This window comes from Polyergus mexicanus, unplaced genomic scaffold (genome assembly GCF_030449975.1).
Source record: "Polyergus mexicanus isolate NDT 795.1 unplaced genomic scaffold, iyPolMexi1.0 SCAF_13, whole genome shotgun sequence".
NCBI classification, from domain to species: Eukaryota; Metazoa; Arthropoda; class Insecta; order Hymenoptera; family Formicidae; genus Polyergus; species Polyergus mexicanus.
The window spans coordinates 286-12,914 of NW_027223333.1; the positions used below are offsets into that span (position 1 = coordinate 286).

At 35.4% G+C, this 12,629-nt stretch overlaps 1 protein-coding gene across 2 annotated transcripts; it reads right to left on the minus strand.

The window, feature by feature from the left end:
- Positions 1–1,516: 1,516 nt before the first annotated feature.
- Ndl (serine protease nudel) lies at positions 1,517–12,385 on the minus strand. Of its 2 annotated transcripts, XM_070305640.1 has the most exons (26): positions 12,308–12,385; positions 12,054–12,194; positions 11,661–11,816; positions 10,385–11,533; positions 9,303–9,908; positions 8,912–9,109; positions 8,263–8,426; positions 7,976–8,103; positions 7,796–7,817; positions 7,332–7,555; positions 6,879–7,177; positions 6,270–6,414; positions 6,056–6,195; positions 5,619–5,900; positions 5,293–5,434; positions 5,018–5,187; positions 4,840–4,953; positions 4,575–4,761; positions 4,069–4,395; positions 3,684–3,872; positions 3,428–3,575; positions 3,085–3,250; positions 2,767–2,946; positions 2,319–2,556; positions 2,030–2,146; positions 1,517–1,949 (listed from the first exon to the last, which is right to left on the minus strand). In XM_070305640.1, coding segments are annotated over exons 1-26 (5,931 nt in total). In that variant the 5' UTR covers positions 12,309–12,385; the 3' UTR covers positions 1,517–1,651. The 2 variants fall into 2 exon arrangements, with proteins under 2 accessions (XP_070161741.1, XP_070161740.1); XM_070305639.1 differs by having other exon boundaries at positions 7,332–7,817.
- Between the last annotated feature and the right edge of the window lie 244 nt (positions 12,386–12,629).

Below are 12,629 nucleotides of genomic sequence, written 5' to 3' on the forward strand. Positions count from 1 at the left end.
CTAACCTAACCTAACCTAACCTAACCTAACTAACCTAACCTAACCTAACCTAACCTAACCTAACCTAACCTAACCTAACCTAACCTAACCTAACCTAACCTAACAACCTAACCTAACCTAACCTAACCTAACCTAACCTAACCTAACCCTAACTAACCTAACCCTAACCTAACCCTAACCCTAACCCTAACCTAACCTAACCCTAACCCTAACCCTAACCTAACCCTAACCCTAACCCTAACCCTAACCCTAACCCTAACCCTAACCCTAACCCTAACCTAACCCTAACCCTAACCCTAACCCTAACCCTAACCCTAACCCTAACCCTAACCCTAACCCTAACCCTAACCCTAACCCTAACCCTAACCCTAACCCTAACCCTAACCCTAACCCTAACCCTAACCCTAACCCTAACCCTAACCCTAACCCTAACCCTAACCCTAACCCTAACCCTAACCCTAACCCTAACCCCTAACCCTAACCCTAACCCTAACCCTAACCCTAACCTAACCCGGCCTGGAAAAAAAAAAAAAAAAAAAAAAAAAAACTGGAAACCCTGAAAAACCCTGATACCTGATACCTGAAAGCCCTGAAACCTGGAACTTGGAACTTGGAACCTGAAACATCTGACCATATCTGATCGTACCAAACTGTACCAGACCGTATCACGCCACACCACACCACACCAGACGCATGACATACACACACGCATACATAACTCACACTTACACTCACACACACACACGTACATAACGTACACGCATGCATAAGTACGTAACATGCGAGCACACATATGTAACGTACAGATTCACGTACGTAACGTACACACACACACACACACACCTACGTGCGAAACGTACACACACATGTTCGTAACGTATATACTTACACATTCGCATTATTTGTATTCTCGAAATGACTAATTCGCGTTATTTGCTACGTGACGCATACACGTTCTCGATAGCGATCATATCGCGGTATTAGAAGGTTCAATTACATCGTTCGAGAATAGTACTTTCGCGATACATATATCTGAATCTTTTTCTGTGGGAATAATAATAAAAAAAAAAAAAAAAAAAAAAAAAAAAAAAAAAAGGAAATATATATATTTTTTTTTTTTTTTTTTTTTTTTTTTATACAACACTTTTTATTCATTAATTCAGACGCAATATGTATACAGACGCAATATGTATATCTGTACATTTTAAGATTATTATATTCACTATTTTAGAGAAATAACATAGATTTTATCTCATATAATGTACGAAATTGTAGAAATCGATATTAAGATACTTAAACTGCAAATTATGGATAATATCACATAGTTTAATGTTATATATATATATATATATATATATATATATATATATATATATATATATAGATATAGATAAACATACAAATATTATATAAATATAATAAATTTATTTATTTAATTAAAAATATTTTTTTTAACATGACTCATTCATTTTGATTGTAATCTCATTAATTAAATAAATTAAAGATGTATGAAATTGGATCATGTTTTATGTTTCCTACATTAATTTTTAAAATGAAAAAATATCTTATCTTCCTTCAGTTATCTTACCATAAACAGAATGTGAAGATGTAAGTGTTCTAACGAGATTACCTTAACTTTTTATACCTTTTATCAATTACATGCGACGAAGAGACGATAGCAAGGTTCTTTCGGTCGGATCAAAGATATAAGCGGTTTATCGTCGCGCATTGTTATCCACGTGTACGAATTTAATCGTATCATATAGAAATCATCGCGAGACGGAATGAGAGGCTCGCTCAAAGTTTGATTTTCAGAATCGATACTTCCATTTGTGTAGCCATTTTTTTGGCATACAGTCTTTGCTTCTTCCTGCGATGTTACTGGTGATGAGAAGCATTGAGAATGCCATACGCCGTAGAATCGTTGCATCACTTCTCCTGCGCCAGGTCTACAAAATAATTTAGACAAAAAAATGTTATATAACTATTTTTATTTTATATTATGTATTTATAAGATCTTGCATCTGACCTGTCATCCGTCGATTTTTCGATCTTTCTGCATTCCATTTCATCTTCGCCATTCGGACAATCTTCGTCACCATCGCACACGAAATCTTGCGAGATGCAGATAATATTGTTTCTTACTCTGTGTATATATAAAGTACATTTATAATTTTTACAATATTATTGATTATAATAATTTCTTTAAAATTTATCTTTTTTTTTATTCCGCGATATTTCTTTAAAAAAAAAAAAAAAAAAATTGGAGATGATGTTTTACGGATGATATCAAGATTATATTTATACATATATCTTACGCGTTGCATTTGAAGCTGGTTTGTGTGCATTGACACATTTCTGGCGACTCGTCGCTTTTATCAAGACAATGTCTCACACCGTCGCACAGCCGTTCCGGTATCGTTAGCCTTAAATATTCCGCGCACGTGCACGTTACGGGTTCGTCTGTTCCATCTGAGCAGTCTACTTTAGCGTCACAAAACGCGCTCTTCGAGACGCACTCGCCATTTTTGCACTGCAAATCCGACTTTGCGCATCCTACATAAAAAAAAAAGAAGTATTAAAAGAACACGAATTTATATAAAAAAGAAAACTAATTTGCAATTAGTTAAGAAGAATTGATTAATCGATAGTTTAATAAATTTAACAAGTCAATCCATAATCTAAGTCTCTTAGATTTTAAATCGAGATCCAATTATGTTACAAAGTCATAAAAAATAAAATTTAAAATATGCTGAAATTACTTACTTTTAGATTTGTCACTACCAGTAGTCTGTTGCACTTTACGCATGCACATTTCGTCTTTCTCATCCGAATCATCTCGACAGTCACCTACACCGTCACATACCTGACTCCAAGGAACGCACTGTCCGATGTTGCATCGAACCCCATTGCACATCGATTCGGGTGTCGGCTTTAGGTCCGTCTCTGCAACGATGGAAAAATTAAATTATACAAAAGAGTTATTTCGTTTTCATTAACGCGACGAAGATATTAATATCCGATGATCGGATTGTGACATAACATAATGATTATTTGGCATAAAATATCCACATGGCAGTTTACCCAGAGTATGCATGAGGAAAGCGTGGATGTAATCGATGCTTGTCAAATTTCGCATGCTTTGGAAACTGCACAAGTCGTCGATTTCGTGAAATACCGCCGCGGGATACCATCCTTTCTCGCTGCGACAGAATACCGTTCCGCTCCAATTTGACAAAGTTTCATTGATCTAAAAGTGCAGAAAAGATTAAAAATTAAAATTTAATTATAATCTATATGTTTTAGGAAATTAATAGAAATAAGGTTTTAGATGCAGTCGATATATTGATATGCAACATCGATACATAAATCATAATCTAATATAAAATTAAATAATTACATAGTTTAATATTATAAGGCCACTTACCGGACATTCAAAGTTTGCAGTTTTAATGAAGCAGCGATAACAATTGTTGCAATTTTGAAGGACCGGTTGTAGAAAGATTGATTGTGTCACATGTTCCTTGTTTGTGGCGACAGCAACGCATAAATCATTGCTCGCTGGCGGATAGATTCTGTAAAAAGTCGACGAATATAATTAGTATAAATAAATATTATATTTATTATAATATGTAAAAGGTACATACAAACGAATGTGTATGTGTAATTAAGCATGTACGCACTTCTTTTCTAGAAATAGTGGCCGAACATGACGGGTAAAATTTACTGCAGTTCTCAAATGGAGCAACGAGATCTCCGATGTTTTCACGTTCCTGATTTCGTCAACGACCGAGATCTGTTGATGAGGTCCGTCGACGTAGAGATACGGGCGACTTTGTCCAAGGAGGGCTGTCGTATAATTCACTGATAATCTGTAATTTATTTTTCGTTACGCCCGCGCCTTTTCATTCGTCGTCGAAAAAATCGAATTTTTAATTTGAAAAAAAATCGCGAGACTAACAATATTAATATTCACGAAATTTCGCACATCCAAATTTAATAGACGTACCGCAAAAATATTTTTAAGATAAAGAAGAATCTTGGATAGAAGGCAGCAAGTTCACTCACTTTATATCTTTCGTACAGCTCGAGCTGGACAGAAGCCAGTTTGGTTCCAGGAATAAGGCCGAGCAGCGATAACGGCCGTCGACGAAGATAGCGGCCAGCCACGGCCACAGGTAGGTATAATTCCCGGTTCTCGGATCGACGATCAGGTACGTGTCGACACTGCTGCTCAAAACCTGTCTACAGCGAATTTGTAGCGTCGTACAGGTTTTGTCTTCCTCGCTCGATGGCGAAGATTCGTAACTTGTAATGTAATTATCCCACCTTCGCCAGGATCTCGTTTCCAGCACCGTCTTGTTCGCGACGACTTTATACGTTGATTGCACATTTCTGAACGCGACATAGATATTTTTTTTATTACAATTTTAATTACTTTATAATTTATTAAATGAATTTTTCTACATTTTGAACAAATATTATTACAGCATAATATATTTGAAAAATTGCTTGTAAAATAAAAAAGAAAAATGCTAAATTGATTAAAATATTAAAAATCTAGGGAAACGTACGCAAACCCAAGATATTCGCATAAGTTTCGTCCGATTATCGACGTTACGGTATTATTATCCAGTATCTCTGCTTCAAGACACTGTACATGCCACGCCCCATTGTAGTATCTACTGAGTAAACCCTCCCTGTTTAAAACTGTCTGATCATCGCTGTCTACGTTCACGTATTCTCCGTTGGTCAGTGTAACTGAAAAGAAAATGGCAATCGATGTCAGTTAATATTTTTACACACATTCATCATTTAAAATTTAAATCATATACTTACGGCAATCGAGTTCGTCTTCGCTCAAAGGGCAATCAAAATTGCCGTCGCATCTATTCGTTATCGGAATGCACCCTTCGCTCCTGCTGCAATAATACTCGTCGTCTCCGCATATATCTGAAACGAGATTAATTATTCGTCAGATAGATGAAGACCGACAGGATCACATTTAATCGTATACCGCAATCTTTTTCGTCCGTTTCATCGTCGCAATCCACATGTCCATCGCAAATCGCCGTTGGTTGCAGATTTGACAGGTAATCTCGACACATGCAGTCCTCTTCATCGGTGGCGTCCTCGCAATCCAAGTGCCTATCGCATCTCTTATCGATCGTTATAGTTTGAATCAATCTAAAAAAAAGAAAAAAAGGAGACGGATATTGATTTTTTTGTAAAAAATTTCGATTTAAATTATTGATAATTATAATAGATATTATGATATTTCTCATAACTCGCCTTTTACACGTGAACGTTAATCTAACTTTTGTTGTTTTAGGAGTAATTGCAAAGACATTCGACGTACTAGAATCTTCATCAATCTGTGTTTTGTAGAAGAAACGATAAGAAGTAAAGATGGGAATTGCTTCCGTCGTTATTTCTGTGACACAAAATTTTCACGATGAATATAATAAAAATATATATATATATATATATATATATATATATATATATATATATATACATGTGGATTCCTATGTGTCACTCTTCCAATTATATCTTGTTATTTTATCAAAAACTTATGATCTATAATAAAATTATAAAAAGATAAATTTTTAACTTACGATTTTTCATATTATTGTCGAATGTTTCATCCGCTCGTGATTTCACAATCTCTTTATTAAAATTATTATCCGATTGTCTATACATGCCATTATTCATATTCGAAGGCGATACTTCAAACGGATCCTCAAACGGGTAACATTGGATTTCATCTTCTCCGTTCAAACAATCTATAATTCGATTGCAACGTTGTTCTATCGGCAAACACCTTCCGTCGTCGCAGCTAAATGTTGGACAATTCGCTAAAGGTCTTTTATCATTGTTAAAGGACTCCGTAAAATTATCTGCAAAATAATATATTTTAAAATAAAAATATAAGAGAAAAAAAAGCGCGCGAAATCTATGTTTAATCGCTTTTCAAATATTTATAATAACATGCGAAATCATGTGAGAATATTTCGCGTCCAGTTAATTATTTAAAAAATGTTTAAACACTTACTTAACATATTAGACATTTGCTGAATCCAATCCAAGAAATAACTTATTTTCATGTAAACACCAGGCTCGTTCGGACGTGCACATCCCTCACCGTGGCTGACTAGACCCGCCACATACCATTGTGAGCCAAAATTTCGATTTCTATGGGATTAATATTTTTATTGACATGTTTCAAAAAAAGATTTTTGATCGAGGCATTGCCTCTCAATTTTTACCTGCACATCAAAGGACCACCACTGTCACCCTGACAGGTATCCTGACCACCCTCAGGATATCCTGCGCAAATCGTGGCGTTATTCTGATCGGGCAGATGATTGCACCCTGGCAAAATCGGTACTTCTACTTCTCGCAAATAATCCGCTAAAATAAAATTATATTTTTAAATAAAGAAAAGGATATAATATTTTTAAACGTCTTTAAATCTTAGAAAATATAAGAGAAATATTAAAATACATCTTGAAATATATTGATTGAATTAATAAATGTATGTGAAGCTTGCGTATTATTTTGTAAATTATTGTAGCTTTATTTCTAATGTTCCCATAGTTTTCAATAGTTTAAACAAATAGTTTATAAATTAAAGAAATTGCTTCAAGACAAAATGAGAGAAGTTTTATTCTAATTTTTCATGTTTCTTTTCATCAGATTTAAAAAAATTTATATATCTACATGAATAATATAATAATAGACAGAGATCTTGTTTAAAAAAATAAAAAATCGATTAAATAGTTTTACACATACAGTTGATAGAATGTTCGACTATGCACATTTATTAATTGAAAGATACGCAAACTTATTATCCGGATTTTGAAAGTTTATCTTACAATTTGGTCCATCTTCTCTTAAGGCTCCCCATCCGATAGCAATGCACATAGATAGTGGTGATGGTTCCTCATTCCATTCAGAGCCCAGGATGCTTGAAGACGGTAAGCAAACCTGACGGACCCATCGGTTGAAAAGGAATGGTTTATCCAGCATGATAATCGATATGTCGTTCTGCATATTTTCACTTTCGTAGTCAGGATGAGTAATCACAAATCTCGCTTTCCTCGACTGAGTCGTCGGTGAAAATGAAAACCGTCTGAACGTGCCGGCTTGTATTTCGTAATAGTGTTTTTCGTATCTAAATTTATAAAATTTATCAGGAAATTTTTCCATGAAAAAATCTTTATATCTAAAAAAAATCTAATCGCTTGTGTGTATCCACCGCTTATGCTCATTATAAAGTTACGAGCTAAAAATACTTTTTTTTAAATTTCTTCGAAAACACTTCTTACCCTTCCATGCAGTGACTCGCGGTAAGTACGTGGATTTCACTGAGAATAACACCACCGCAGTGAAAACGACCGTCCTTGTAAATGGCAACCAGAAATGGCCAGGCTTTGGGTTGACTTGCTCGACCGCCGACTACTCGCGATTGCGCTCCGACGAGAGTATCGTTTTCATTTTGCTCTTTTTTCTCAAACGCCGTATGTTTTATGTCCAATAGCCCCAACGTTTCCTGATAAAGTTTATTGAACTTATACAGGACATGTTGTTCCTTTCCCTGTCTTTTGTATACATAATCGTTTCTCGTTGCGTCGACAGTACGGAAGGAATCCTGATACGGGATAGTTTTTATGCCGCACGGTAACGGCGGACATCTCACGAATATTGCTGTATCCGAACACGACGTCAATTTTATCTGACCATCGATTTCTTTTACATAAGGATCTCGAAAGACATTTTCAGGCACACGTACGATTTGTATATCCGGCATTGCTCTATAAAAATACATCGATATATTAAGAATTCGTCGATTTTTAACTAAAAGGCTTAAATTAGAGATTTTTGTCAGCATATTTTTTTTTTTCATCTCAATTTTAATTATAATAATATGTCTAATGTACATATGCTGTAAATTTGATAATTGACGACGTACGTTAGCGGTTGACCAATTTCCGAAAGGCAAGCATCAATCGCCCAGGAAGATGTGACCGAACAAACGGGATACCATTGTCCTTGTACGTTTTTATGTAAATATCCTTGGGTATAACCAACGGTAGATATCTAAAAATAAAACAATATCGTCGCATAATTCATAAGTGTAATAATAAAAGTGAATAATATACGTCCAAGTATAAATAATGAACGATAAATCGAAGAAATTAAAAGAAATCTGATGTATTTAAATAATTTATAATGGTGAACACATTTATTTGTTCGTACATCTTTTGGACTTATGTATGATTCCGAAAGTATAGTGCAATCCAGCTCGTCTTTTCCGTCAGAACATTGTTTAATACCGTCGCAACGTTGCGAAAGCGGCACACAATTATGCCGTAGAGGATTGTACGAATCGTAATTACAACTAAAAGAGTCTGCCGGGCAATCTAAAAATATATATAAATTTAAAATTTAAATAATTTGTAATTTGTACGAGATTCTGAGGAAATGTATTGCGTTTTGCATGAAGCGCTTGTGAATGGAGGAAAGTCTCGTGGGTAAAGTCGCTTATATAAATGTAGTTAGTATTTAGCGTCAAGTGGTGATCATTCAATATTGAGAAAAAAATATTATATTTATAATTCTCTTATTATTATTTTAACAATAGACTTATTAAACTCATATTATTTTTGTTAAATAATAAATTATTAATTAAAACTTTTTCATAAAAATCCAATAAGAGAAAAAAATGTGAAAAGAATGCTCAGTTGATCGCTTAGATTTCTGTTACGTCACATACATTGTCCCAATTTTGTCTTGTTAAGCTTAGCGTTATATTTTAATTGAATAAATAAATATTTTAGATAAATCAATTGTAAAATAATGCAAATATCTAAAAAAAAAAAGGTTTAATACAATATTCGTAAATTACCGAAACAGCCGAGCTCGTCCTCTCCATGTGGACAATCAAAATAACCGTCACAAATTTGATCTCTTAATACCCGATCCCTGCAGGAGCAATTCATCTCGTCGCTGACATCAAAGCAATTAGCACGGCCGTCGCACCTATTCATCTCCGGAATGCAGAATAGATTATCGCATTGATAATAATTTTGGGGACATTTGTACGCTGAAATAATTATCATATTGTTAAAAGCAACATTCTAATTTACTTTTATTTTCTTAGAAAATTTCAACTCAATTTAAACTTAAAATTTCCACAGCAAACATATATCGTTAACAATACCGAAAAAAAAAGAGAAACGATAGATCAAACACTTTGAAAGAATCGTTACGAAAAATCCACTACATGTCACTTATACCTGAATAGTCCTGCGACACGACAGTCCCGCCCTTTTGAAAAAACTTTCGCGGTTCTTCCGGCAGAGAATCCTTCGCTTTATCAACAGAGGAGCGATCAGATTGCAATGTGTCGGAGATCGACGAAAAGTGAAGAATCGGCAATGACATGTAGCCGCAAAAGTACGGCGCCTTTGCCATCGATTGTTGATCGAGCGTGATCGGCGATACCTTTGATACGCCGGATCCCATAGAACCTTGTTTCGGCTGAGCTTGCGGCAGATTGCCGGCATAACCGAATCCCGGTATAAATTGCATCGTATTTGCCTGTAATTGCATGTAATTCGACGACGGGAAACCACGATAAGGAGATTTCTGGAACGGAAACTCACGATTTTGCGTGATGGAAGGATCGGACGAATCTGGATAAGAGGACGCTGGAGATGGCATATTGGAAGACTGGCTAACTGAATAATCAAAGATGCAGACGGGATGTAACATCTGCAAATGCTGGAAGGATTTCGTGCTTTCGGTAGTTGCTTGGATGGATTCACTGCTGTTCTCAGTTTCAGAATAGACGTCCGATGTGAATTCATTGAAAACACTGTGATCCTCCGTCGATCCTGAAACTGTTGTGCGTATATCTTTTTAAAAATTCCACTATTATATTTTGGAAAAATTATTTGTATTCTGTTATTAACGAAGAGCGAAAGCAACTCCAGAATTATGACGGTCAGGAAACAAATTAGTTATTGTATTTTCGAATTACACGAGTAAAAAAAGTTAAACAAACTTTGAACATTTCATTTAAAATCACATCAAACTTCTCTCATTATAAATAAATTCCCGAGACTTCATTTATAAAACTTCACGGGATTACGCAGTTCGTAATAAATTTCTATTGTATGCTCTTCCGCATACATTATAAATTATTTTCAATAGATTTAAAAAATATATATATATCTCGCGTGACGAAATGAAAAAGGAATCGACTAGAAAAACAAGGAGAAAGTATTTAGTTTCAAAAAGCTCGTTTTGATAGAACGCAAGTTTAATGTCTTGATCTTCAATTATTTCACTATTACTTTTCTATGCAACGACATACCGTTTACCGTTGTAGCCGATTGATTTTCCGGGTGTCCCTCGAACGAAGGTTGCACCGAAGGATGCCCCGTGCTGTAATCATCGCTGTCAATTCCGGTCACGTCGTATCCTGCTGGCATACTCGTCACGTTTTCAGCAATTGTAATTTGTTTTGCGAGATCGACGGGATACCGCGTATTCGTTTCAGTTGATCCTACCGAATAATCTATGGTTCCTTTGGATATTGCATCGTCTTCCGTAACATTATATTGAGTCGTGCTACTCGACTCTATCGTATCAAACAGCGTTACGGTTTCACTCGTTGTACCTTCGCTTTCAGTTTGTTGATCGGCGTTTGGTAGAGCGGAAGAACTGCTTTCATCGATTTGGGTTGTCATCGAGTCGATTGTGATTAGATTATCGTCCGATTGTTCATCATTTATACTCGTCGTCGAGCTATTATTAATGCCAGTCGTATTTGTATCTAATTGTTGACTTCCGTTGTAATTTGTACGATCAATTGACATAGTGGTAGTTTTCGATATATCGATGTTTTTTAATGATTGATTCGCAGGATCCTGAGATACATCATTTATAAGCGATTCCGTCACCGTCATTTGAATTTTCGCCGCTTCCGTTCGATTAATTTCCGTCCGTTTAGCCTCTCCGTTATCCAGTAATTTGATAGCGGTGATACCGGAATCGCTCGAGCGATTTTGTTCGGTGTAGTCATGAGAGAAATATTGATCTTGCGATCGCGGCGTAGGATCCTCGTTAAATTTATTCCCGTCAACCAACTGCGCCTTGCATTTCAGACACTTTAAAATGTCCGATACGGCCACGGGATATCCGTCGCTTAGTACATTATTCTTGAGATTCTTTAAATAACTTTCCATCGTTTGCAACAGCATTCTGCAGCGTTTAGCGTTCACCTCGCAGTCTCTCCTCGCGCGTGATATCTCTCGTTTGGAACGCGTGTCACCTTCATTCGCCGCATCAATGTTATATACGTAAGAAAGCGCATCGCTTTCTGTTTGCATTATCTGATTCGTGAGGTTGATCTGATCGCTGAAAAATGGGTTTTCAATAAACTCTCTTTCCACCATCGATCTAGAGTCAAGCTCGCTGAGCTCGATGAATCGATCCACGCTTGATTCCCGATGAAGAGGACCTGAAATTGTGAATCATGGCAAAAGAGATGACTCTACGAAGACATCGGTTGGAAATCGGCAATCGCGTTGAACGAATTTTTCGGCAAAAATAAAGCCCATCTCTTTACATATATGACATTTACTAACCTAAAGTATTATTCGCGACAAAAATAAACGCGAGCCTCAACAAAGTCACGATCAGCGCCACAGAGATTATTACAGTAACAAGAATGCATTTCTTTCCGCAAAATTTTACACAATCGCATTTGTCCGACTTTGTCTCACATCTGTCTAGTGTTTCGCCTAAAATTACACAATTAATATTAATCCTGAAATATCGTAATTATATAAAATAATAAAAATAATAAAACATACGCCATAAAATATTATTATTAATCGAAAAACTTATCAAATTTTTAATACAAGTTTAATGTAACAATATATTTCTATTACTTTTTTTTATATATTTTTTAAAGTTTTCAGCAAAGATAAATTAGATCTGTGTTTTTAAGATATTACTTGCGAAGTAACAAAATTTACCTGTGTTTTCCGAATCTACCAGCACGGTGTGACATGGTGAATAAATTGGAACATCGACTATCTGATGTTTCAGCGATAGTCGTTTTTGATTGTGCAGTCGTTCTCTATTGTGCATTTTATCCGATTTATTCGCAAAGTGCACTAATTGTTAACAAAATAATTATGACTGAAATTAATTAATCGTAAATTAACTAATTTGCATTAAATCTCGAATATATGCGATGCAAAAAAAATATATTTTTGTAATTACTTACTTTCGCGAATTTTTTTGAACTGTTTCTTGAGACTAAATTTTCTCGTAAAAAGTATTTTTTTTTATGGCTTTACCGATCCTCACACTAGATCATACCGGCGACGACTAACCCAGGACTCGATAGGCAGAGTCGTCAACGGTGCGTCAGCGAAAAATTGCTGACAACTTATTTCGTCTCCTGTTACACCCGTGTGAACGAATCCTGTTACACGCATTTTGATAAGTGTCGGTGTTGTCGCAGAATTTGAAAAAAGAAACTATAAATGAAATTTTAGACTTTTACAAAAAAAGTTAAATACAGATTCCAGAGACAAGCTTAATGC